The sequence below is a fragment of the Apiospora aurea genome, assembly GCF_038362705.1.
Source record: "Apiospora aurea strain CBS 24483 chromosome Unknown utg000002l_segment0_segment0, whole genome shotgun sequence".
NCBI lineage: Eukaryota > Fungi > Ascomycota > Sordariomycetes > Amphisphaeriales > Apiosporaceae > Apiospora > Apiospora aurea.
The window spans coordinates 118,507-140,499 of NW_027117389.1; the positions used below are offsets into that span (position 1 = coordinate 118,507).

Below are 21,993 nucleotides of genomic sequence, written 5' to 3' on the forward strand. Positions count from 1 at the left end.
AGGCGCGGTTTTGCAAGCACAAGGGGTTAGGGGTATGTTTCTTTCTTTTTTTTTCTTTTTTTCTTCTTTCCTTTCTTTCCCCCATTCTCTCCCTCCTTTCCTTGTCCATCATGCTCCTCCATTTTATAGGAAAATAAAGGGAAGGGGAGAGCGAACCTGAAAAGGGGGGCAAAATGATATCAAATCCGGGGTAGTCCTAAGGATTTCCGCGTGCCCCACCCATCCACACTCGGAGAATTTCCTGATGGCTGACCTCCTTGCCAGGGACTCTTTTACTGGACAGGGCCGGCCGACGCCCAGGATACGTCGCGGAGTCTGGTTGCGGCTGGCTTCCGGGCATTGCATACGTCCTAAATGTTGATGATACCCGATGATGAATGGGAGGCATGTTTTTGCATTTAAGCATTTGCAACGCAGGAGGGAGTGACTGCATCATCGACGTGGACTCTGCGATGTGCACCGGGAGTCATCACAGGGGAGGAGCGTTTACTTACATTTCATTACATTGGGGGGAGGGCGGAGGGACTTTTGACATTCAGGCTGGCGTCACGGAGTTTGGATCGATCAATCGTCTAATGAACTTTTATCGTCGTCATGCACGGTTTACTAGCTACAGGAAGGGAAGGCAGGAATAGAGGAAAAGAAAAGGACGGCTTATACAAAACCACAATAACTAAAGGCTCGAGGCTGGTGATCATGTTTGTCTCTAGCAGTTTCTTTCCGGCAGCGTTGCGTTGCGGGCGATCCATTCGTTACAGGGGCATTTGACATCACTGGGGCGCCCAACTCAATTCAGCTATTCACTGCTTCCAAGACCAGGAACCCACCCAGCGTTTTGAGCCACTGAGGTTTCAACTTGAAGTCGAGGGCAGCTAGGAGATCACTCTCAGGTACGGTTACATCAATAACCATCAATTATCTTACGATCAGTCTACGTTCTTGATTTTGTGGTCGATGTAAAGGGAGTTTACTTACTGAAGCTGAAACCCATAACATCTAATCAATCAACCCCCATAAGTGAGTAAATATGAGGTAACCCCCCCTTCTAGAGCGGGCCCGGCAAGTTCCGTGAGCCGCCTGTCGCCAGCACAGCTGCTACCTACTAACCTACGACTACTAATGGAATCTGGGTAAGGCGACCTGAAGTCAATGCAACACCGTTTCAAACATCCCAGGCGCGGCACTCTCTACTATTGGTCTTCCCTCTCCTTCTCTCAACACCAATTGCGCCCGGTTCAAGCAATCGAAAGAAGCCTGCAACGCACGTAAGCTTCGGAAACGTGGCCCCCTCCCTCATGGTCGGACAACCGAGTCTCAGATCTCGCCCACGATGAACGGTAGTGCAGGGGAGTCGCTGTCGCTGGACGCAGGTTAGCTTGCCTTGCCTTTTGACTCGAGAAGCATCACCGACCCAGCTTCCACAAGACTGACACGAGGTTATCGCAACCACACAGTTCACTACGACCCGATCGACCATTTGAACCTGCTGTTCGCCCACCCCTCGACCGTCTCCTCCATCTCCCGCGTCTCCACAAACCTCAACAAGCAGAACAATGCCCTGTCCACCGAGATCACCGAGCTCGAGACCGCCCAGGCCTACGGGCCCGACTCCTCCCTCGAGCGCATGCAGTCCGCCCAGGCCGAGCTCGCCGGGCTCTTCCGCAAGATCGAGACCGTCCGCTCCCGCGCCATCCAGACCGAGCAGAACATCACCAGCATGACCGCCGACATCAAGCGCCTCGACGGCACCAAGCGCAACCTCACCCTCTCCATGACCGCCCTCAAGCGCCTGCAGATGCTGACGACTGCCTACGAGCAGCTGCGCGGCCTCGCCAAGACCCGCCAGTACCGCGAGTGCGCCTCCCTGCTGCAGGCCGTCTTGCAGCTCATGCGCCACTTCAACAGCTACCGCAGCATCGACCAGATCGCCACCCTCAGCCGGGGGTCGGCGACCTGCAGCGCGAGCTGCTCGAGCAGATCTGCGAGGATTTCGAGCTGGCCTTCGCCAAGGGCGAGGTCGCGGCCCGCCGGAGTACCCTGATCGAGGCCTGCGCCGTCATGGACGCCCTCGGCGAGCCCGCCAAGTCCCGCCTCGTGGCCTGGTACGTCAACACGGAGCTGCGCGAGTACCGGCAGGTCTTCCGCGGCAACGACGAGGCGGGGAGCCTCGACAACATCGGCCGCCGCTACGCCTGGTTCCGACGCATGATCAAGGCGTACGAGGAGGAGCACTACGGCATCTTCCCGCCCCACTGGAAGGTCGGCGAGGTGCTCGCCACCGCCTTCTGCGACGGCACCCGTGACGACTTCAAGGGCATCCTCGAGCGCAGCATGCGCCGCACCGACGGCGTCAAGATCGACGTCAACCTGCTCCTCAGCTGCCTCCAGGAGACCATGGACTTTGAGCAAGGGCTGGAGCGCAAGTTTGCCGACAGGCCGCGGGCCAGCATCGATACCATCAACTCGGTCACCTCTTCCGACGAGAGGACGCAGAGCTTCAACGGCTCCGTATCGGTGGCGTTCGAGCCGTACTTGAGTCTCTGGGTCGATTCGCAGGACAAGGCCTTGGCCTCCATGATTCCCAGGTACAAGGCGCAGCCGTTGATCCCGCCAGACGAGGAGTTCTCGCCCCAAGCCGTCATTAACTCGGCCATTGAGCTGTTCCATTTCTACAAAGTCACATTATCACAATGCGCGAAGCTATCTACGAGCGAGAGGCTGCTGGACCTGACCCGGACATTCGCCAAGTACTTGGATGAGTACGCGCAACAAGTACTGCTGGGTATCTTACAGAGGAGCCCCCTTCAGGGGCCTCGGTCCACGATGTGATACTCGTCTTGAACACGGCGGACTTCTGGCACACCAACTCGGAACAACTAGAAGACAGCATCAAGAAGCGGATTGACCCCGAACTGTCGTCCAAGGTGGACCTGTCGTCGCAGGCCGACTCTTTTCTTGGCGCCGCCAGCGCGGGCCGTCGGCGACCTGGTCAACAAGGTCGAGCTGGAGTGCGAGGTGGCCTGGCGCGAGATGAAGAACACCAACTGGAGCAAGATGGAGAGCGTCGGGGACCAGAGCTCCTACGTGGGCGAACTGGTGAAGCAGGTCAACTCCAAGACGGAGGAGATCCTGGCCGTGGTGGTCAAGCCGCAGTACGCGAGGGCCTTTGCGGACAACCTCGTGGAACATCTCTCGAACACGTACATTTCCAACATTGTGCAATGCCGGCCCGTCTCCGAGGTGGGCGCTGAACAGGCAAGTCACAGATGCTTACGTGCCAGGACGCCGTTACTAATATGGTATGCAGATGTTGCTTGACAAATACGTCCTCACCAAAGCCTTCGAGAATCTCTTGTCGTACCACAACCCGTCTTCCGAGCCTCACGTGCCCCCGGCCGGCTTCGTCAAGCGCGTGAACGCGGCCATGACGCGGATCGACCCGCTACTCAAGACGCTGCAGGTGCGGCCGTCGCCGCCCGAGGGGCTGGTGCAGGCGTACCTGATCCACATCGGGGACCGGTCCGACACCAACTTCAAGAAGATCCTCGAGCTCAAGGGGGTCCGGAAGCAGGACCACAGCCACCTGTTGGAGCTGTTCGCGATCCACCGCGACAGCGCGAGCAACGATAAGCTGGTGCAGCAGAGCGCGCTGCTGACGCCGCTGCTGAGCAGCAACGGGATCGGCAGCAGCGGGCTGGGTATTACTTTGAACACCAACCTCGCGGGCGGCGCGGGGGCGAACCAAGGCGCTACAAGGTTCGACCCGACGTCGCTGGGCGAGAAGCTCCTGAGCGCGGCGCGGGACGGCGTGGAGAGGATTGGCACGCCCGCGGCAGGGCAGGGCGGCAGCGGGGCTGGTAACAGTAGTGGTAATAATGGCGGTGTTGAAGGTAATCTGAAGAACTTTGGCAAGTTCTTCCGGAGGGATATTGGAGGGCTGGGGGTTAGGTTTGGGAAGGGCAGTATTGATGAGACGAACCGGTGAATGGTGTAATGGATATATCTTCCCAGACTTATGTTACCTTACAAAGATAGAAGCCGGTCAATATCAAGCCATGCGAGTGGAACGAACGTATCATTCGTTTGCATGAAGATGACTACTCATAATAATGTCTGCATCTAGAATTTATACTGTGATGTGTACAAGGCACTTTGTGCCTGGGTACATCATTCAATACGGGAAAGGTTGAGGATTGGACCCTGATGACATCATTATTCTGCCATGTCCTATGTATATCGCCATGCCCAGCCCGAACTCACCTTTTGACGTATCCGTCATTGGATCATGACCAGTAGTGAACTCTGGTTGGCATTTCGGAAATTGAGAGCGCTTCATAATAGATTGTTGGCTGAAAGCAGATATTCACAAAGTCGCAATTGTTGGGAGAAGCATCTTCGCGCCTACGGTGTTTCTCCATCGTCGCTCTCACGTCGACAACACGCAAAATCGTTGAACCAACTACGAGGGCAGCCGCCGTCTCTACTGTCATTTGGTGGTTGTGTAGAGCCTGAGCGCAATCCTCAGTGCCGCTCATACTCGACCTCCACCGGCAGCAGCCGTGACGGCACCAGCAAGAGCAGCAAACGGGCAAGGGGCAGCAAACCCGCCACTACCGCCGCCAGCAAAATGAGCTGGATGGACAGCTGGTCCCGCCCGGCCAAGTCCCAGGCCACGCCCGCGCCGTACTATCTCCTGCCCGGCGGCGAGGCGACGCCGTACTGCCACTCGTGCGGGCGCGTCATCGGGCAGCGCAAGCAGACCCAAACCCAGCACCCGGACAAGGCGGCAGAGAAGACGGAGGTCAAGTACTGCTCCAGCCGGTGCCGTGGCCGCAAGCCCGGGAAGCTGGACCGGGCGATCGAGGGGGTGTTTGTGCGGTTCCTGTTGGGGAGGGAGAAGGAGAAGGAGAAGGAGAAGGGCAAGGATGAGACGAAGGTTGATGATGGTGACGGTCAAACTAGCGAGGACGGGACGGCGGCTGAAAAGCCAAAGCAAGGCGGTTGGAATGCCAAGGGCAGCACGCAGCATCAGCACAAGACGAAGAAAGTGAAGGGTGATGCCCGGATCCTGGTCTCGTGTTCCACGGTCGAGGACGAGGTGTTCCCCCACCACCGCGACCAAAGGAACGAGGACGGCCCCGAAGCAGAAGAGGAAGCGCACGACCGGCCCGGCAGCAGTGGCAGTCACGACCAAAACGAAGAAGCGCACCCCGACCAAGCATCTCGTTCAAACCAGCAATACCACCACCAACCCGACAGAGCACTGCTGCTCCACGACCCTAACAGCTACGCCCCCGACCTCCACCCCCAGGACCCGAAATCGACGGCGACGTGCTGGCCCGCATGTCCGTCCGCAGCGGCACCCGCATCCGCCCCCCGCAGTCCGTGTCCGAAGTGAACGGCAGCGTGGGCGGCGAAAAGGGGCGGGCCGAGCGGACGGACGAGAGCGAGGAAGCCCTCCAGAAGAGGCTCGCGGGCCAGCGCCGGGCGCGTGAGCGGGAGATGGTGCGGTGCGCGGCGCGGAGGGGGGTCGCTTTCGGGTTTGCCGTTGAGGAGGAAGACCGCTCTCACCACGGGGAGGATGAAGGGGGCAGTAGCAAGGCAAAGAACAAGGGCGGGAAGAAGAATGCCAAGAAGGCTCACGGTGAGGGCGAACGGGATAAGGGAGAAACGAAACAAAGCAGGAGGCTTTGCGAAGCCTTCATGAATGGGAAAGTGGTCGAGCCCAGCTTCGCCAAGGGGGACTGGAGTATTCGGTGGAGGGAGGAGTGACAAACAGACAACAGAGAGATAGGCGCTTAGGTTATGGTTTTTTTTTTTTTTTTTTTTTCCTTTTTTTCTTTTGTTTCTGTATTGTAGCTAAATAGGTATGTATGAGTAAGTCTGTCTGGTCGATCACTACGACTCTGGAGAAGCCCCTTATATGCGGTGAGATGGCCATAGACCGTAACTTATCCCCACCAAGTTGCCCCTTGGACACGAGACAGACGAATGAACATCTGCTTACTGGTGCGCCCTGAAAATGCACATATGAATTCCCTCCAGGGGCTTTCCACTCTCGAGATGCTTTGTTCGATTCATTCTATCGTTTGGACAGCAACCGGCGCATTCACGCATGTTAGGCGGGATGCTTGATCCACCTTCTATTCACTACGACATCCGCAATGGCCAACCAGTCCTATATATGAAGCAGAACTTAAAACTCATATCCAATTTGGGCTGTCCACGTCGTAATTGGCATTGGCTTGTTGAGTGCTGAAAAGGTGAGCCGTCAGTAGAAGGTTGAAAACAGTTTGTATATGCTATTTGTATTCAGTACATGGTGCAGGTCTTGGGGGCACTGGTATCGTGTCACAGAAGCCACCAATCACCCCCCACAAAAGGAACCATGCCGATGATTCGTAAAGCTGGTTTTGGTTTCCGCCTTGCCTCCTACCCGCCTCGTTGCCTCTCTCTCTCTCTCTCTCTCTCTCTCTCTACACCCCGAACTCCCCTCAAACACATCCAGTCTATGCGCCTATGCCTTCCAGACGCGCTTGATCGCCTCGGTCAGACCGACATCGTTCGTCTCGAACTCGTACAGGCCGATGCCGACGGTGACGGTGGCGAGGTTGAGCAGCCACATGGCGGCCTTGCGGCTCTTCTGGTAGCGGATGGCGGGGATGTAGTCGACAATGATGTTCTGGAAGCCGGTGTGGCTGTGGATGAGGAGGAAGGCGCACAGCAGGGCATCAAAGGTGGGGTTGAGCGAGCCGGCGGCGAAGGGGGCGACGGTCAGGGGCACGAGGCCGGCGGCGATGGCGCGGTCGAAGACCCAGTGGTAGGAGCCGTGCGAGGGGCTCGTCTCGGGAACGGGCGCGGGATCGTTCACTAAGACCGAGAGTCAGTTCTGCCATAGACTCCTTATCGAAATCCCGCCAATGGACTCAGGCGCAGGACAGGGAATGCGTACCTCCTCCCTTGATGACCTCTGCGATGGAAACGTTAGCGTCGTAACTCTGGACACAGGAATGCATGGGCTTCGTGACAACATACGGGGACCAGGAGGCAACAGACTCCGGCGGCTGGAGGTGTGGAAGGCAGCGCAGCGGGCCGAGCCCTTGAGGACGGCGCTCCTCACGGATTGCTGGGCGAGGCTTGTGGAAACACCGGCGGCACGTCGAGTCGAGGCCGCGAGGGCGGTTTGCCGAAGCAGGGCGGGTCGGATGATGGAGGCCATTTTCGGTTATGTTTGCATGCGCAGTGTCTATGTCGGCTTGAGGGGTTTCTCTGCTCTCAAGGGAGTATGTGTGTTGTGTGGCCACCAGTGGTCGTCGTCGTGTGTCGTGAGTGCGTGCCGAGGGCGATGACGAGAGGCTTGTCTGAAGTTGTGGATGGACTCAATCGGCTGGCAAGCACAGACTCTGGGACTTCAAGCTTGCATTGGATTCCGCGACCCGACGATTCCAATTGGGATTGCCGAGGATCAATACATAATAGCGGCCGCCTGATTGGTGGGTGGGATTTATGGGGCTCAGTTAGGTAAGCGAGCCTGCAAACATCTGAAGAACAGTGCACGAGTGACTTCCATTAGTGGCTTAGGTAAGGCGGCCGGCGAGGAACCTTAGGCGGGATCGGTGGTCGGGCCTTGGCGCAGCTCCAGTGGCCGATCAACTAAAATTTCCCAAAGGGTCCATCCATCCAGCTCACGATCTGCCCGCCCCGTCGCAATTGGCACCATTGCATCTACATACATACAAGCAGAGCAATTGTTCTGCACTCCTTTCTTTATGACGACTGCAAAGCCCTTCATGATCTAATGATAGCCTCTTGAGTGCCGCTCCGGCCTTACTGTATTTCTAATCGTCACCTTTTCCTCCCACTTCAAGCGTCCGTTTCAGTCCAATCGAACCGAATCGACGATTATTCCTCCTCCCACCATCATGGCGCTCTCGATAGCCCTTCTACGCAACTCCGCTGCGGCACGCTCGACATTATGCCGTCGCTGCCTCAAGCAACGCCTGGCGGGCTCGACCTCCCTGCAAATACGCTCCGTCTCCAACCGGGTCCTAGCGAAGCGGACCGCGGCCGAAGACGCATGGCAAGCAAGGGCCGCCCAGATCGACGCCGGCGAGGTCCAGAACTTATGGGACACCTTCAAAGAGCGCGGCTTCGTCAAGGACCTGGCCGGCACCGACGAGCAGATCGGCACCCTCATGAAACGGAAACGCATCGGCGCCTACGTCGGCATTGACCCCACGGCGCCCTCCCTCCACGTCGGCCACCTGCTGCCGCTGATGGCCCTGTTCTGGATGTACATGCATGGCTACGGCGCCAACAGCCTGATCGGCGGCGCCACCGTCCGAGTCGGCGACCCGACGGGCAGGCTGCAAGACCGCGACGAAATGACCAGCACCAACGTCACCGCCAACATCACCAAGATCCACTACCAGCTCAGCCGAGTCTGGCGGAACGTGGACCAGCTTGCCGCCAGGCTCGGTCACAAGAAGGAGTGGTCGTGGAATCGCGCCCTGCTGAACAACAGTGCCTGGTTCCACAGCACCTCCTTCATGGAAGTCGTCCAGCGCCTCTTTTCGGGCATGCGCATGGGTCCCCTCTTGTCCCGGGACAACGTGAAGCGGAGACTCGAAGGCGAGGGAATGCCCCTCGACGAATTCATATACCCTCTGATGCAGGCCTGGGACTGGTGGCACATGTTCTCGAGCCCCCGGCAGGTCATGATGCAGATTGGCGGTTCCGACCAGTACGGAAACATCGTGACGGGCATCGAGGCCATCAAGTACCTCCGCGACACCGAGCCCGACCCCCAGAAGCGCATGCCCGACGACCTGCTGCACACCCCCGTCGGCTTCACCGTCCCCCTCCTTACCGACTCCTCGGGCGCCAAGTTCGGCAAGAGCGCCGGCAACGCTGTCTGGCTGGACCCTTTCATGACCAGCTCCTTCGACCTGTACGGATACTTCATGCGCCGCCCGGACGCCGACATTGAGAACCTCCTGCGCCTCCTTACCTTCTTGCCCATGGACGCCATCAAGAGCACAATGGAGAGACAGGCGCAAGACCCCAGCAAGCGGGTCGCACACCACACACTGGCGTTTGAGGTCGTCGCTCTCGTCCACAGCCCCCAACTGGCGCAGCAGACCCAAGACGAGCACAGGCAACGGTACACCAGGAAGGCGAGTGGCGGCGCGCAGGCCCAAATCGGCGAGTACCCCGCCAAGGGCCCCGCCAACATGGAGCGGGCCGTCGCGTTCAAGCCCGACATCGAGCTGCCCGAGTCCCTCATAAAGCAGAGGAGCATCGGCCGGATCCTGTACGCCGCGGGCCTGGCCAGCAGCAGCTCCGAGGGCCACAAGCTGACGGCGAGCGGCGGCGCCTACATCGGCGGCGCCCCGAGGGCTCAGTCCCAAATGGGCCCCATGGCCGTCGGCGAGCTGACCTTTGTGCCGGTCAAGACGTGGTTCCCCGAGGAAAACCACCGGTTCCTGGTCGACGGCCAGCTCATGATCCTGCGGCGCGGCAAGCATTTTGTGCGCATTGTGAAGGTGGTCAGCGACGCGGACTGGAAGAGCAGCGGCAAGAAGTACCCGGGCGAGCCCGGCACGGGCCGGGTGCGCCAACTCAAGGAGCTGGTCCAGCAGGGCACGCCCGAGGGCGAGAGGCCGATCAAGATCAGCACCAAGGAGGCGGCCAACTTTGTACACGAGATGCAGCACCTCGAGCGGCTGGAGGACCCCGAGACCCAGGACGAGGTGATTTTCCCGCACTACCCTCCCCCGCAAAAGAGAGACTCTGCTTACCAGGATGACTACGTCAAGGCGGCGGCGCTGCATAAGGCGTGGGATGAGGCCAAAGAACAGGAATCAGGCGACAGGCCGCATGATAGCGAGGAGTCGAAGAAGAAGGAATAAAAGTGAAAAAGAAAAGGAAGGAAAGGGGCGAACAAAATTGGCTGGGCCGCAAGCATGAAGGCTGGCGGGGATTTAGAGGATGTATCATATGGAAAAGAGGGAGGACGGACGGATACGTGTATATACCCATAGAACTTGCGGTTTGCTGTGAAAAAAGAGCATGGCGCAAGATGTACAACAAACTAACTGTATGTATCTATACCTAGACGAAAGAGTCATCACACTCTATAACGACATCCCATTTCACACCACGCTTTACAAATTTCGACGCCCCTGTTGCACGCATAAACGAAAGGTCTGATCTGTAAGTAGGTGTGCATCGTACGATGGGGTTTGCCGGCGTAGGAGATGGGAACAAGTATCACCGATAAAACACCGTCAAGTCCCCCGCCGGCGCCCGGAAACTCTTGAGCTTTTCCATGATCTCGGCGTCGGCCATGTTCTGCTCCGTGATGATCTGGTCGAAGCTGTGGCAGCCGTCGGTGTAGCGCTGGAGCGGGTCGTCACTGGGCAACAGGTCATCTTCCTCCTTCCCGTGACTCTTGAGCCGCGCGCGCTCCCGCTCTTCTTCTTCGGTCTCGTCGTCGTCGTCGTTCTCGTCGTCGTCGTCGTCGTCTTCGCTGTTGTTGGTGTCGTGGATGTCCCAGGTGTGCAGGCGGCGGCGGCTGCCGTGCCTACTCAAGTTATGCGGGCGCTGCCCTTGTCCTCCCTTCTGCTGCTCCTGTGGTGATTTCTGTGAGTGCGGCGGTTGGCGTCGTCGATGGCTGTGTTGGCTGCGCGGGTGCGCCTGCCCCGACGCGAGCAGGGCGAGGTACTGCTTCGAGACGACGTACTTGTGCACGCGGTACAGCAGGCCCTTGATGACGCCGAACTGGACGAGGCGGCGGACGTCGACGAGCGACAGCACGGGCAGGCCCGCGTCCTGGTGCAGCTTGATCCACTCCATGACGGAGCGGCCGACGCAGAAGGTCGTCAGGAGCTTGACGAGCTGGTAGTTGGTGACGCGGCCGGCGGTGGCGCTCGTGGTACTGGTGGCGGCCGCGTTGGGGGTGGTTGTGGTGTTGGTGCTAGGGGTAGTGGTGGTGGAGCCGGGGACTGTAGAGGTTTGCTGCGGCGTCGATGGCTCAGCGGCGGCAGGGTTGGGATTCTGGAGGTTTGTGGATGATGATGCAGTAGCAGCGGCACCGGCAGCGGATGTGGCCCCGGCACCATCCGGAAGCGGCCCGCCAATACAGACATAGCCCGCGCACTCGTCGATCAGCCCGTCGCGGTTGGTGATGAAGTCGTGGATGCCCGGGCGGGGCGCGTAGCAGCTGGCAAAGAAGAACATGTCCAGCAGCAGGATGGTGTCGTAATACAGCAAGTGCTGCAGGGCGGTCTGGGTCAGCGGCAGCGAGACGTCGGCCAGCCAGGCGATGCGGCGCACGTCGTTGACGCCGTCGACGTGCGGGATGATCTTTTTGGAGGGTCAGGTCCCAGGTCGGGTCGACGATGTCGACGAGCTTCATCTTGGGGACGGGCACGTGCCAGCCGCGGACGGGGGCCGGCGGCGGGTGGTAGGGGAACAGCTTCATGTTGAGCGTGTTGGCCTCGTCTGGCATCCGTCGTGAGTATATGGGCGTGATTTAGGGAGAGATAATACTTACCGACCGGAATCATGCACTCGCCGTAGTTGTTGAGGTCCTCTTTGACAATCTCCAACAGGCTCTCAATCGGCCGCCGCCCGTCGTCGACCTTGCCCTCGGTGCGGAGGTAGCCGTTCTGGCGCTCCATCTCGGCAAAGGTGACGGCGAGGCGGCGGACGAGCTTCTCGTAGGGCAGGAAGTCGCAGTCGGACTCGACGACGAGCCCAAAGTTGAAGATGAACTCGTTGCGGTGGTAGCGCTCGTGGGGGATGGAGACGGGGTAGCCCAGGATGCTGTACTTGTTGTCGGGCGTGTTGACGGTCAGGAAGCGGTTGAAGAAGGCCTTGCGCGGGATGATGTACTCCTGGATGATGTCAAAGTCCACCAGCGGCGGCTTCAGGTGCGGGCCGAACGTCGTGGCCACGATGCAGCCCGGCGGCGACTGGGCCACGATCTTGGTGCCTGTGCGGGTGTTAGAGGTATATTCCAGCTATATCACTAGTAGTAGAACTCACCTTCCTGGGGCAGGAAGCGGGCGTAGAAGATTCCCTGGATCATGCTGGCGTTCTTGTGAGAGGCAAAGTCGGGCAGATTGGGAGATGAGATGTCATTGCTTAGATAGGCTCAAATTTGGATTGCCAAAACGCATCGTTTTGCAACCTCAATCACACTTGAGATGTCGCTCTATTCGAGATATGCCATCTTCTTGATATTAATTCCATATGCCATGGTCATTTCCATGCTTTGGATATGAGTGGTTCATGAAGCTTGCAATCTCTACTGGTCAATTTGAGCTTGTCGTTGAGCTTGTCGTTGAGCTGAGGCCTCAAGCCAAGCTCAGGTCTGTCTGTCTGTCTGTCTGTCTGTCCGTCGGCGCGGGGCATCCACCATCATCCGGCCCCGCCCCCACCACAATTCAGGGCCCAGACAAGACGATGCAGCAATAAATAAGAACCGAGATGTTCTGTAATTCACGTTGACCTGTATAGCGAGGTACTTACATATATCCCTTGGCAGTCTGTGATACGGTCCGACTACGGCCCGGATGCGGATTTTCGTCCCTCTTTCAACTTTGTAGTCGTGCTCGCTGGCCGTCGATCTTCCTTCCCATGGTTTACCAATAACCGCCAAGCGGCTGGGTCAATCCTGCAACCAAAGCACCATATTCGCAAAAGGAAACATTTCTAGTAGATTGGTGGAGGCCGGAAAACGACATTCGATATCCAAACGACATGCCAGCATCTGTCGATTGCTACAAGATAAGACGAGACGTCCGTTGTCGACCTTATCAGATGCCGTCGATAAGGCACCTAGACAAATCCAGCTTAGGCGCTCGGGTGTCAGACGCTGTAGTCTGTAGCCTGTAGCCGCCTCAGGCCAGCTCAAACCTGCAGCTTCCCCTAGCCTGCAGCTTACATTTATTTGCTGGGCTGGTGTCGACTTCGTTTCATTTTAATGAGACGATTGGCCATCCATCCCATTGCCAGTCAATTGCCAGCTTGCATACTTCCATTAGCCGCTTCGCTATATCCGTTGTAAACATTCGCTCTACCCCCTTTTCTTTGGGTTTATATTTATTTTACACTTCTTTTGATAAGTAGACAGGTATTCATCATGGCCGATACCGAGTCCAAGCCCGATATCACCCCGGCAAAGGCCGTGGAGGAGCCCGTCCAGGAGGAGCAGCCCGTCGTGAAGTCGGGGGACCCTGCGCCCGCCGCTGACGTGCCCACCAAAACTGAGGCTCCCGTGGAAGCCCCCGCCAAGACTGAGCCCGTAGCTGAGAAGACGGCCGCAGAAGCCTCCGAGGCTCCTGCCAAAGCAGAGGGTGCCGAGACCTCAGCCAAGGCCGAGGAACCGGCCAAGGCAGAAGCCTCTACCGCCGCCGCCTCTGCAGAACCCGCCAAAGCGGAAGCCGAGACTACTTCTCCCAGTGAGGCACCCGCAGCAGCCGCTGCCGCCACTGAAAAGCCCGCCAAAGAAGCAGCAGCCAACACCCCCTCCAGGACCTCTACGCCGTCCAGCAGGCTTCAGGCCACCCCGAGATCTGGGGCGTGACCCTGCAAGACCCGTCCCACCACGTCCCCAACCAGATCATCTTCCAAAAGTACCTCAACGCCAACGACGGCGACCTGGCCAAGGCCAAGGACCAGCTCACCAAGACCCTGGCCTGGCGGCGCGAGACCAAGCCCCTGGAGACGACTAAGGCGACGTGGTCCAAGGACAAGTTCGACGCGCTCGGCTACGTCACGACCTACCGCGCTGGCGCCGACCCTTCCTCCCACAAGGACGACGATGCGTCGGCGTCCGCGAAGGAGGCGAAGGGCAAGGGAAAGGAAGGCAGCGATGATCCCGAGGCCAAGGAGGTCTTCACCTGGAACGTCTACGGCAACGTCAAAGACATGGACGTCACCTTCAGCGACCGCAACGAGTTCCTCGACTGGCGCGTCGGCCTCATGGAGCTCGCCATGCAGGAACTCGACATCGCCTCCGCCACCAAGCCCATCACGGCCGACTGGGACCCCTACAAAATCTACCAGGTGCACGACTACAAGTCGGTCAGCTTCCTGCGGCAAAACGCTAAGGTCAAGGCCGCGGTTAATGAAACGGTCAAAGTCTTCGGTCAGAACTACCCCGAACTCCTCAAGCAAAAGTTCTTTGTCAACGTGCCCGTCATCATGGGCTGGATCTACGCCGTCGTTAAGGTCTTCGTCGCCGAGCGCACCGCCAAAAAGTTCCACCCCATGGGCAACGGTGCCAACATGTCGGCTGAGTTCGCCGACTCCAAGGTCCCCGGCCTCGGTCAGATGCTACCCAAGGAGTACGGTGGCCAGGGCGAGCCGCTTGCGGCCCAGGGCAAGCAGACCCTGCTCGACTAGGAAAGAGGAAGAACGATAGAGCGATTGGGAGGTGATTTGTGTTATGTCATCCGGTGAACGGAATGGAAGAGGATGCACAGCGCAATCGAACCGATGGTTTAGGAGTTTTGCCTTTTTTTTTGTTCTACCCGATTGGATTGTATTTGTACACAGCCCAAGATTGAACCTTACAATTAGTGATACCATAGCCAGCAGTTTGCTTTTTTACAAACTGCGCACATTAATGCAGACATTTCTTCTCTAATTCCCACTCATACTCTGACAGACGACGAAGCCCTTAGCTGCGCACGTTTCCTGGAGATCCAGCCGGCTGCTTCTTCGCATCGGACTGCTCACGTGACGATGCCTCGTTGTTACTGCTGTCGGAAATAGCCGCCTCAAGATCAGACGAGTTGTTCTTCCTGGCCTTGGACTTGCGCTCGGCAAACTTGAACGGCTCGCCCTTCTCCTCGTACTCGGCCGCCAGCTCATCAAACGTCTTGCCCCTTGCCTTGGCCTCGCGGCGGACCTTGCGCGTGCGCAGCAGCCAAACCAAATGCGACGCGAAGATGCCCAGCTCGAGCGCGCAGCAGATGACGTACAGCACGCCCCCAATATGTCAAACGTGTTTTGCGCCACGAGCGCCATGAGGGAGAAGAAGGCGCCCGAGCAGTCCATGGACAGGAAGACCCAGTTGATGCCCACGACGCGGCCGCGCCGCTTCCAGATCTCGCCGTAGGGCGGGACGAGGCCGCCCGCGAGCAGGATGCTCGCGATGACGCCGACGACGAGGGGCGGGGTCTCGTTGCCGCGCTCGTAGATGACGCGGAGGGTCAGGATGAGGGCGGCTTCGAGGCCGGCGAAGGCGAGGGTGACGGCGAGGCCTAGGGCGGTGGCTTTCCAGGTGGCCCAGTTACTGTCGGAGGGGCTTCGTGTCAGTAGTTGATCGTCTCTTCTTGTTGATGGGGCTAACATACTAGGAGTACATCAGGATCTGGGCCCAGGCCACGATGGACAGGACGCCGAAGCACTGGGGCTGGACCTGGATGGGGATGTTGAAGTTCTGGATGATGGCGTAGACGCCGAACGGGACGGCGCAGGCGGCCCAGAGGAACATCATGCTGGCCGGCAGTCCGTCCGTCTTCTTGGTGCGCCAGTTGGTCCATATCTGCGGGATCAGCTGAATGCACCACAGGATGGTTCCGATAGTCTGTTCGCCGTCCGGTCAGTCATGGTCTATCCCGGAGACAAGATGAAGCAGCTGTTGTCGTGTCTGATTGATTGGCTAGGCCACCCAAGACCCGAACATGACATCACTTACACCGAGTACGTTGGCCGCGACGGGAATATCCGTTTGGGGAGCCATCGCGACTCTTGGCCGCTTGCAGAGCTGCCTAGGCACACCCCGGTTGCTAAAAGGCGATGGCGAGCACTCCAGGTGGTAGGCTGTTGGACGAGGTTGGCCGTGGCGAAACTTGACTAGGAGAGAGTGCGATCCCGCTCCTTTCAATGTTGGACTCGGACGAGCGAAAGCAGTCGGTCAACCTGGATCGACAGGGACACTGGGACCCAGAAGGAAAGCATGACCCAACGTGACCATCTGGACTATTGAGCACGTTTATCTAATCCACCCTTTTTGAATCCGGCATGGGGGGCAGCGACGACCCAGGTGCTAGGCTCCCGCTGCGGCAGTTTGCTTGCTCGTTGTTGCTCGCAGTCGCCATTTCTTCGAGGGGAGCAGCGAATGACCAACCGGGATTGGCAGGGTGTGTGCCCGATGGAAAAATAAAAATAAAAAACTCCACAAAATGGCAGGCTTCCGATAGAATGGGTGTTAGCGGGCGATAGCGTCAGCTCGGGGGTGCTCGATGCTACCATACGGCCCCGGGGTTGTCGAGGCAAACGTCTAGGCAGTTTTGATGTCCATCAGGCAGGGACCCGGGGGATCGGGACAAGCAACGTGAAAGCAAGCGGCCTTGACAGCGGCACGGGAAATGCCCCGATCCGGTATCGTCATCCCATCATCTCTCCTGCTTAAGTAACCAAAGGCTCGCTGTAATGGTAAGTCGGGTCTCTTGCCCACTGGTCCTACGTCTCTGAGAATAACTCTTGGATGTTGGATTCCAATGCCAAGTCACGAATGATCTGTCTTATGGATGTCTTGCCTCGGTGTGCTTCGGGATTCCCGCGTGTTCTTTGCCCCTCCAAGACAGAAACGGTCCCCTGGAATTGTCATTGGGCTTACTAATGCGGGGTCCTTCTGGTTCGGGGTCTGGAGGCTGGAGGCTGGAGGCTGGAGGCTGGAGGCGGCATGCGCTGAAAAGGAAATTTTCCAAGCACGAGAGCAAGCGGATTCCCAACCCGCACCGCGCGCCGCACCGCATTAGCCATCGTCGTCTCACCATCCCGTAGGGTACGGAGTAGACTAGACTAGAAGCCATTTGTACGAATAGAACCGAAAGCCTGCATACCGCTGACAGCGCTGTACACATAGCATCATTCCACGTCCCCGCCCCCACCTGCTGCCACTGCTTACCTGATTCAGTCATTCCCTTCGCCGCATCCACTTCCAGCCGGCTAGCTTATCTCGAAAATCTACAGCGACCTACTTCAGTCCGATCACGCCCACCCCCTCTCTCCTCTATCTACCACCTAACCCACTTCCCAAACCACCCGGCCAACACCGTCAAACTGTTTTCCTCAGCCTTCCGCCGTTTCCCCCTTCGCGCCGGCGCCTCAGGACTTTCCATTGCCGCCTTCGCCTCAGCCGGTTTCCAGAAAAAGCCTTCGCCAACCACCAAGATCACCGCCAGAGACATGCATTCCAAGGTCGTCATCATCGGCTCCGGGCCCGCCGCCCACACCGCCGCCGTCTACCTCGCCCGCGCTGAGCTGAAGCCCGTCCTCTACGAGGGCTTCATGGCCAACGGCATCGCCGCCGGCGGTCAGCTCACCACCACCACCGAGGTCGAGAACTTCCCCGGTTTCCCCAAGGGAATCATGGGCCAGGAGCTCATGGTACGTTGCCTTCGTCTTGCGCCAAGCCGTTGAGCGAAAATACTGACACCCATTGCCTTCCAGGACAACATGCGCGCGCAGTCCGAGCGCTTCGGCACCCAGATCATCTCCGAGACCGTCGCCAAGCTCGACCTGTCCTCGCGCCCCTTCAAGTACGAGACCGAGTGGGCGCCCGGCACCGTCCACACCGCCGACTCCATCATCCTCGCCACCGGCGCCTCCGCCCGCCGCCTCGGCCTCCCCGGCGAGGAGAAGTACTGGCAGAACGGCATCAGCGCCTGCGCCGTGTGCGACGGCGCCGTCCCCATCTTCCGCAACAAGCCCCTGTTCGTCATTGGCGGCGGCGACAGCGCTGCCGAGGAGGCCACCTTCCTGACCAAGTACGCCAGCCACGTCACCGTGCTCGTGCGCAAGGACCAGCTGCGCGCCAGCAACATCATGGCCCAGCGCCTCCTCAACCACCCCAAGGTCACCGTGCGCTTCAACAGCCAGGGCGTAGAGGTCAAGGGCGACGACAAGGGCCTCATGAGCCACATCGTCGTCAAGAACAACAAGACGGGCGAGGAGGAGACCCTCGAGGCCAACGGCCTGTTCTACGCCATCGGCCACGAGCCCGCCACCACCCTGGTCAAGGGCCAGCTCGACATGGACTCCGAGGGCTACATCGTCACCAAGGCCGGCTCCCCCTGACCAACATCGAGGGTGTCTTTGCTGCCGGTGATGTCCAGGACAAGCGCTACAAGCAAGCCATCACCAGCGCCGGCTCCGGCTGCATGGCCGCCCTCGACGCGGAGAAGTACCTGGCCGAGCTCGAGATCGACTCTCGCGAGGAGGTCACCACCAACCTGAAGACGGAGAACTTGTAAAATTGCGGTGCGGTATAGAAACGGTAATTCCCATTTTTGGCGTTGAATACTAGACAGTACCCCCCATAGACCGATACAAACAGTAAAATTCCCATATATGATGGCCAGAGCTTGTCTGATGTGATTACCCTAAGATCATACCCTTTGCTACTGCGATTCGACGAGTGCTGCTGCGATAGTGTCAGTGATACTACTGACGACACTGGCTGACCGGCGGTGTATGCGGCAAACGGAGCACACCAATTTGCACGATCAGCCAGGCCTGACAGTTCGTATCTTCCCATGAAGCCGGAGTCTCAGAGCCGTGCGAGATCGGCTGACCCCCGAAAAGGGGATGTAGTGGCCGCCACCTGAATCGCCAAGACTCTGACCAAATGGGACCGGTAACAACATCTTTTGAGTCTTCCTCAGGTAGACGTTTTGGCATACATTTGCCTGAGTCTGCATGGAAGGTTACTTCTGGGGGTAATCAGAGTCACCATGTAGCTTGTCGATCAGCAAACTGTCGGTCTGTGATTTCGCGTGGTGGTGGGGTATCCTGCCGCATCGTGCTCGTACGATGGCAACGAACCTTGTTGGCTGCACCATTCTGAGTCCCGGTAAGCCACATACATCAGGGTTTTGGCTAATGCATATGAGTGAGCGCTGTATGTAGCAAACAGGCCTAACCTTGTCCGTCCCCGCAGGATCCATCGGTAGATAAAAGAGACACCCCCTCACTCAGATGGGGAGGAGTCGTTTCGTTTTCTCCCTCACCATCATCAGTTCTCCCCACCAACTTATCGTGACTTCTCACAACTTCAATACAGCAACATACCAGCATTACCACACTCATCACCAGACAGCCCACTCAAGATGCCCAGCAACAACGACTTAGGCTACTCCTACAAGTCCTCGGGCACCAACAGCCAGGTAGGCTGAGGGGACGGGACCGCAGTCCGCGCGTGTGGAATCTGAAACTTCAGCTGATCATGACATACCAGGGCAACCACTATTGCTCCCGCGACTACGGTAGCTCGGCTGCCAACTCCAACTCATACCACTACTCGAACACGTGAGTTTTGCGGCCCCTCTCCTTGGCTTGTAAGTAGGTACTATTATGTCTTGATGATATACTGATATGGGGTGCGCTTTTCGCAGTGACGGCTCGTACTACTACAGGTAGGAATGCACTGGCAGCTAGTTGACATGGCAGCAGCACTGGCATGCTTAGTACTAAAGCTGAAATTCTCACACAGCAACCACAACGGCTCGACTTACCACCAGAGCTCCAGCGGCACTAGCACCTACACCACCCCCAGCGGCTACATCTACCGGTCGAGCGGTGGCAGCAGCAGCAGTGGTAAGAAATAAGGGGGCGTGGTATTTTAGTATGGAACACCTCTCTCCTTGACATCGATTGGAATGCGAGAGATGCGAGAGGCAAAGTTTTCTCGCATTGGAGGCGCGGCGTAGTCTGCCGCCCGAAAGTTCTTTCTTGGATGTGGTGGGTTCATGAGAGGAACGAGGTGCTCCAGAGGCTTCTGCATTATCTACGTCAATGCCATGATTTGCTGACCTGGGCTACCGCCATGCTTGTGTTTATGTGTGAACGAGTGATCGTTGTCTATGTGAGTGATATCTAGGCTGGAGTCAAGAACCTTCAAGTCAGGAGTAAAGACAGCTTCGAAGCAAAACTCGAGGGAACCGACACTCCGAGCAACCTGGCCAGGGCCGTCCCGTGACGAAGCAACGCCGCGGGCGCGGCCAACACCGTGCCGTGCCTATAAGAGTAACTCGAAGAATAATTCCGGCCCCCGGAACATGGCCGGCGAGCACACGGCGATCTTCGGGCGCTAGTATGGAAGCCCGGAGTCTTCGCGGCCCACTGGCATTGCGGACCTCTGAGTTCAGAAACGCTACGGGACCCGTATCGATTCTTACGGGAGGTAAGGTGTATCTGCAAAGCTTGTATAGTTTCGAGTAGTTCTCACCGGGTTTCCACATGCGTTACCTCTGCTGGCTGGGCCGCTTGCTGATCCCTTTTTACCTCAAAACTTTGATACTATATATAAGGTTGCTCATCCCTATGGGTCGATAAAAGCTTAACCCCGGTATTACCCAACATCATTGCGAGTCTGAAAATCTGCCTGGATCCCTTTGAAAAGTTTTAAAGTCGGTATAAAATAGATGTACTGCTATCCTACCCCTGGCGTTCTTCTCACCATCACCCCCAGAACCAAACCTTTTCTCAGCTCGGAAAATAGTCACGTCATATCGCATACAAAGCGGCATCACCAACCGGCATCATACGATGGAATCCTTCCTATTCGGACTATTCGGCCTATTCGGCCTCTGCTTCGCTTGGCCGTATCTTGACGCCCCTACCGGTAGCATATTGGACGATATGCATCGCTACAACCGCCCAGATGACAGCCTCTATGCAGAGGAGACTCATCATCATAAGTCCCTGGAGGCTTATAACACGGATCTTCCTTACCAGCCGTACCCCATGCCACCACAAGAGATTTACGGCCCTGCGCCCCGTCGTTAAGGCAAGACAAGCAGCTCCGGATGAGATAGGGGGCCTGTCGTCTATTTCCTGTGCCACTTGATGGGCATGCTTGGGCCCATGCTCTCGGATCATGCTACCCGAGGCTGGCTTCTGACGTCCTTGGCTCAGTGCACAACATACCTGATATTTTCATGCTTCCCAGCTTACTATTCAACTCATCTCGGTACATACTTGGTACGCCGCCAAGGGAGTGGGAAGGACTTTGCTTGGCGTTTGGATCATCGAGGGGGGGGATATAAGGGAAAATCAGAATACGATGTCATTACAAGTACCTAAATTGGCGTAACAGTCTTTCATGTCGATGGGAATATGACTTTTTCTTTCTCTCCCTTTCGATTCATACCGGGCAGCCCAGCAGAAATGTTTCTTGCGTATTGGTATTTTTTCCATGAAAGGTACACACCTAGTTTCATCTTCAAGATTTTATTCATTCCATCATGCGAACGTACCGTCTCGCCTTGGAACCAGGCGACCACATGCGTAACGAAGAACACAGCTTCCTCTCTCGCCCTTACCGGACACATAATATGGATTGTCCAGGAACTTTGCGTGGCAAGAAAAGTTCTTTTCTTGTGCGGTCAAGCAGCGGCACCTATGGCCTCTTTCCTTGAATATTCCCCAGGGACCAAGCAGGCGAGGCCAGACGTATCGATCTACCAAAATAGCCTGGGAACTCTCTCTGTCGCCAATTTCCGGGTACTGGCTGTGTACCACCTCGCGGATATGCGAGTAAAGTTCCAAAACAGAGGTGCTAGTCTAGGATCCCTGCTCACGTCGTGCTCGCAACAAGCAGCATCAGACCCGCGGGATAGGGTATTCGCATTGCTAGGTTTCGCAAACGACGAGGTAGCGAAGGAGGTCGTCCCTGATTAGCTCGCTTTCCCCTTGCAGCGTCTACTGTTCAGCCATCCGAGCCATGTTCAAGAAGCTCGCCAGAACGATCGGGACGGCCAGGACAAACGTTACTTTTTCCTGTGGCGCGATACAATTATTCGCTGTGTGATTCGGGGATTTTCCCATTTCATCCGATGCATGATTTATTACCGATCTTATTCGGAGATTGGTTTGGTTGGTTCCCACTGCCTACTCCAGACTGGCTGCTAACCTCCGTCGCGCTCAAGTTGGAAAGGTTGGCACTATAAACCTTAGGTACAGACATCC

General features: G+C 57.4%; 9 protein-coding genes across 9 annotated transcripts; 6 read left to right on the top strand and 3 right to left on the bottom strand.

Moving 5' to 3' along the window:
- Positions 1 to 1,330: 1,330 nt before the first annotated feature.
- PG986_002428 (uncharacterized protein) lies at positions 1,331 to 3,985 on the top strand (the record flags this gene model as incomplete). The annotated part of the gene is given in 6 exon segments (XM_066838650.1): positions 1,331 to 1,370; positions 1,455 to 1,876; positions 1,906 to 2,782; positions 2,794 to 2,932; positions 2,943 to 3,240; positions 3,308 to 3,985. The coding sequence occupies 6 exon segments, from the start codon at positions 1,331 to 1,333 to the stop codon at positions 3,983 to 3,985; spliced, it is 2,454 nt and encodes an 817-aa protein (XP_066703714.1).
- Positions 3,986 to 4,627: 642 nt separating this feature from the next.
- On the top strand, positions 4,628 to 5,772 carry PG986_002429 (uncharacterized protein; the record flags this gene model as incomplete). Its single annotated transcript, XM_066838651.1, has 2 exons — positions 4,628 to 5,225; positions 5,312 to 5,772. 2 exons carry the CDS (start codon positions 4,628 to 4,630, stop codon positions 5,770 to 5,772), a joined length of 1,059 nt encoding a protein of 352 aa, XP_066703715.1.
- A 745-nt stretch (positions 5,773 to 6,517) lies between these two features.
- PG986_002430 (CybS protein) lies at positions 6,518 to 7,219 on the bottom strand (the record flags this gene model as incomplete). Its single annotated transcript, XM_066838652.1, has 3 exons — positions 6,518 to 6,870; positions 6,953 to 6,970; positions 7,036 to 7,219. The coding sequence occupies 3 exons, from the start codon at positions 7,217 to 7,219 to the stop codon at positions 6,518 to 6,520; spliced, it is 555 nt and encodes a 184-aa protein (XP_066703716.1).
- A 703-nt stretch (positions 7,220 to 7,922) lies between these two features.
- PG986_002431 (tRNA synthetase class I) lies at positions 7,923 to 9,911 on the top strand (the record flags this gene model as incomplete). Its single annotated transcript, XM_066838653.1, has 1 exon — positions 7,923 to 9,911. The coding sequence occupies one exon, from the start codon at positions 7,923 to 7,925 to the stop codon at positions 9,909 to 9,911; it is 1,989 nt and encodes a 662-aa protein (XP_066703717.1).
- Positions 9,912 to 10,272: 361 nt separating this feature from the next.
- Positions 10,273 to 12,094, bottom strand: PG986_002432 (tumor suppressor candidate 4 protein; the record flags this gene model as incomplete). The annotated part of the gene is made up of 4 exons (XM_066838654.1): positions 10,273 to 11,367; positions 11,402 to 11,505; positions 11,558 to 11,998; positions 12,052 to 12,094. The coding sequence occupies 4 exons, from the start codon at positions 12,092 to 12,094 to the stop codon at positions 10,273 to 10,275; spliced, it is 1,683 nt and encodes a 560-aa protein (XP_066703718.1).
- A 1,056-nt stretch (positions 12,095 to 13,150) lies between these two features.
- Positions 13,151 to 14,415, top strand: PG986_002433 (uncharacterized protein; the record flags this gene model as incomplete). Its single annotated transcript, XM_066838655.1, has 2 exons — positions 13,151 to 13,469; positions 13,571 to 14,415. The coding sequence occupies 2 exons, from the start codon at positions 13,151 to 13,153 to the stop codon at positions 14,413 to 14,415; spliced, it is 1,164 nt and encodes a 387-aa protein (XP_066703719.1).
- A 277-nt stretch (positions 14,416 to 14,692) lies between these two features.
- PG986_002434 (uncharacterized protein) lies at positions 14,693 to 15,760 on the bottom strand (the record flags this gene model as incomplete). Its single annotated transcript, XM_066838656.1, has 4 exons — positions 14,693 to 14,971; positions 15,034 to 15,310; positions 15,372 to 15,604; positions 15,716 to 15,760. 4 exons carry the CDS (start codon positions 15,758 to 15,760, stop codon positions 14,693 to 14,695), a joined length of 834 nt encoding a protein of 277 aa, XP_066703720.1.
- Positions 15,761 to 17,211: 1,451 nt separating this feature from the next.
- Positions 17,212 to 18,278, top strand: PG986_002435 (uncharacterized protein; the record flags this gene model as incomplete). Its single annotated transcript, XM_066838657.1, has 3 exons — positions 17,212 to 17,412; positions 17,476 to 18,078; positions 18,114 to 18,278. 3 exons carry the CDS (start codon positions 17,212 to 17,214, stop codon positions 18,276 to 18,278), a joined length of 969 nt encoding a protein of 322 aa, XP_066703721.1.
- Positions 18,279 to 19,133: 855 nt separating this feature from the next.
- Positions 19,134 to 19,631, top strand: PG986_002436 (uncharacterized protein; the record flags this gene model as incomplete). Its single annotated transcript, XM_066838658.1, has 3 exons — positions 19,134 to 19,190; positions 19,244 to 19,332; positions 19,517 to 19,631. The coding sequence occupies 3 exons, from the start codon at positions 19,134 to 19,136 to the stop codon at positions 19,629 to 19,631; spliced, it is 261 nt and encodes an 86-aa protein (XP_066703722.1).
- Between the last annotated feature and the right edge of the window lie 2,362 nt (positions 19,632 to 21,993).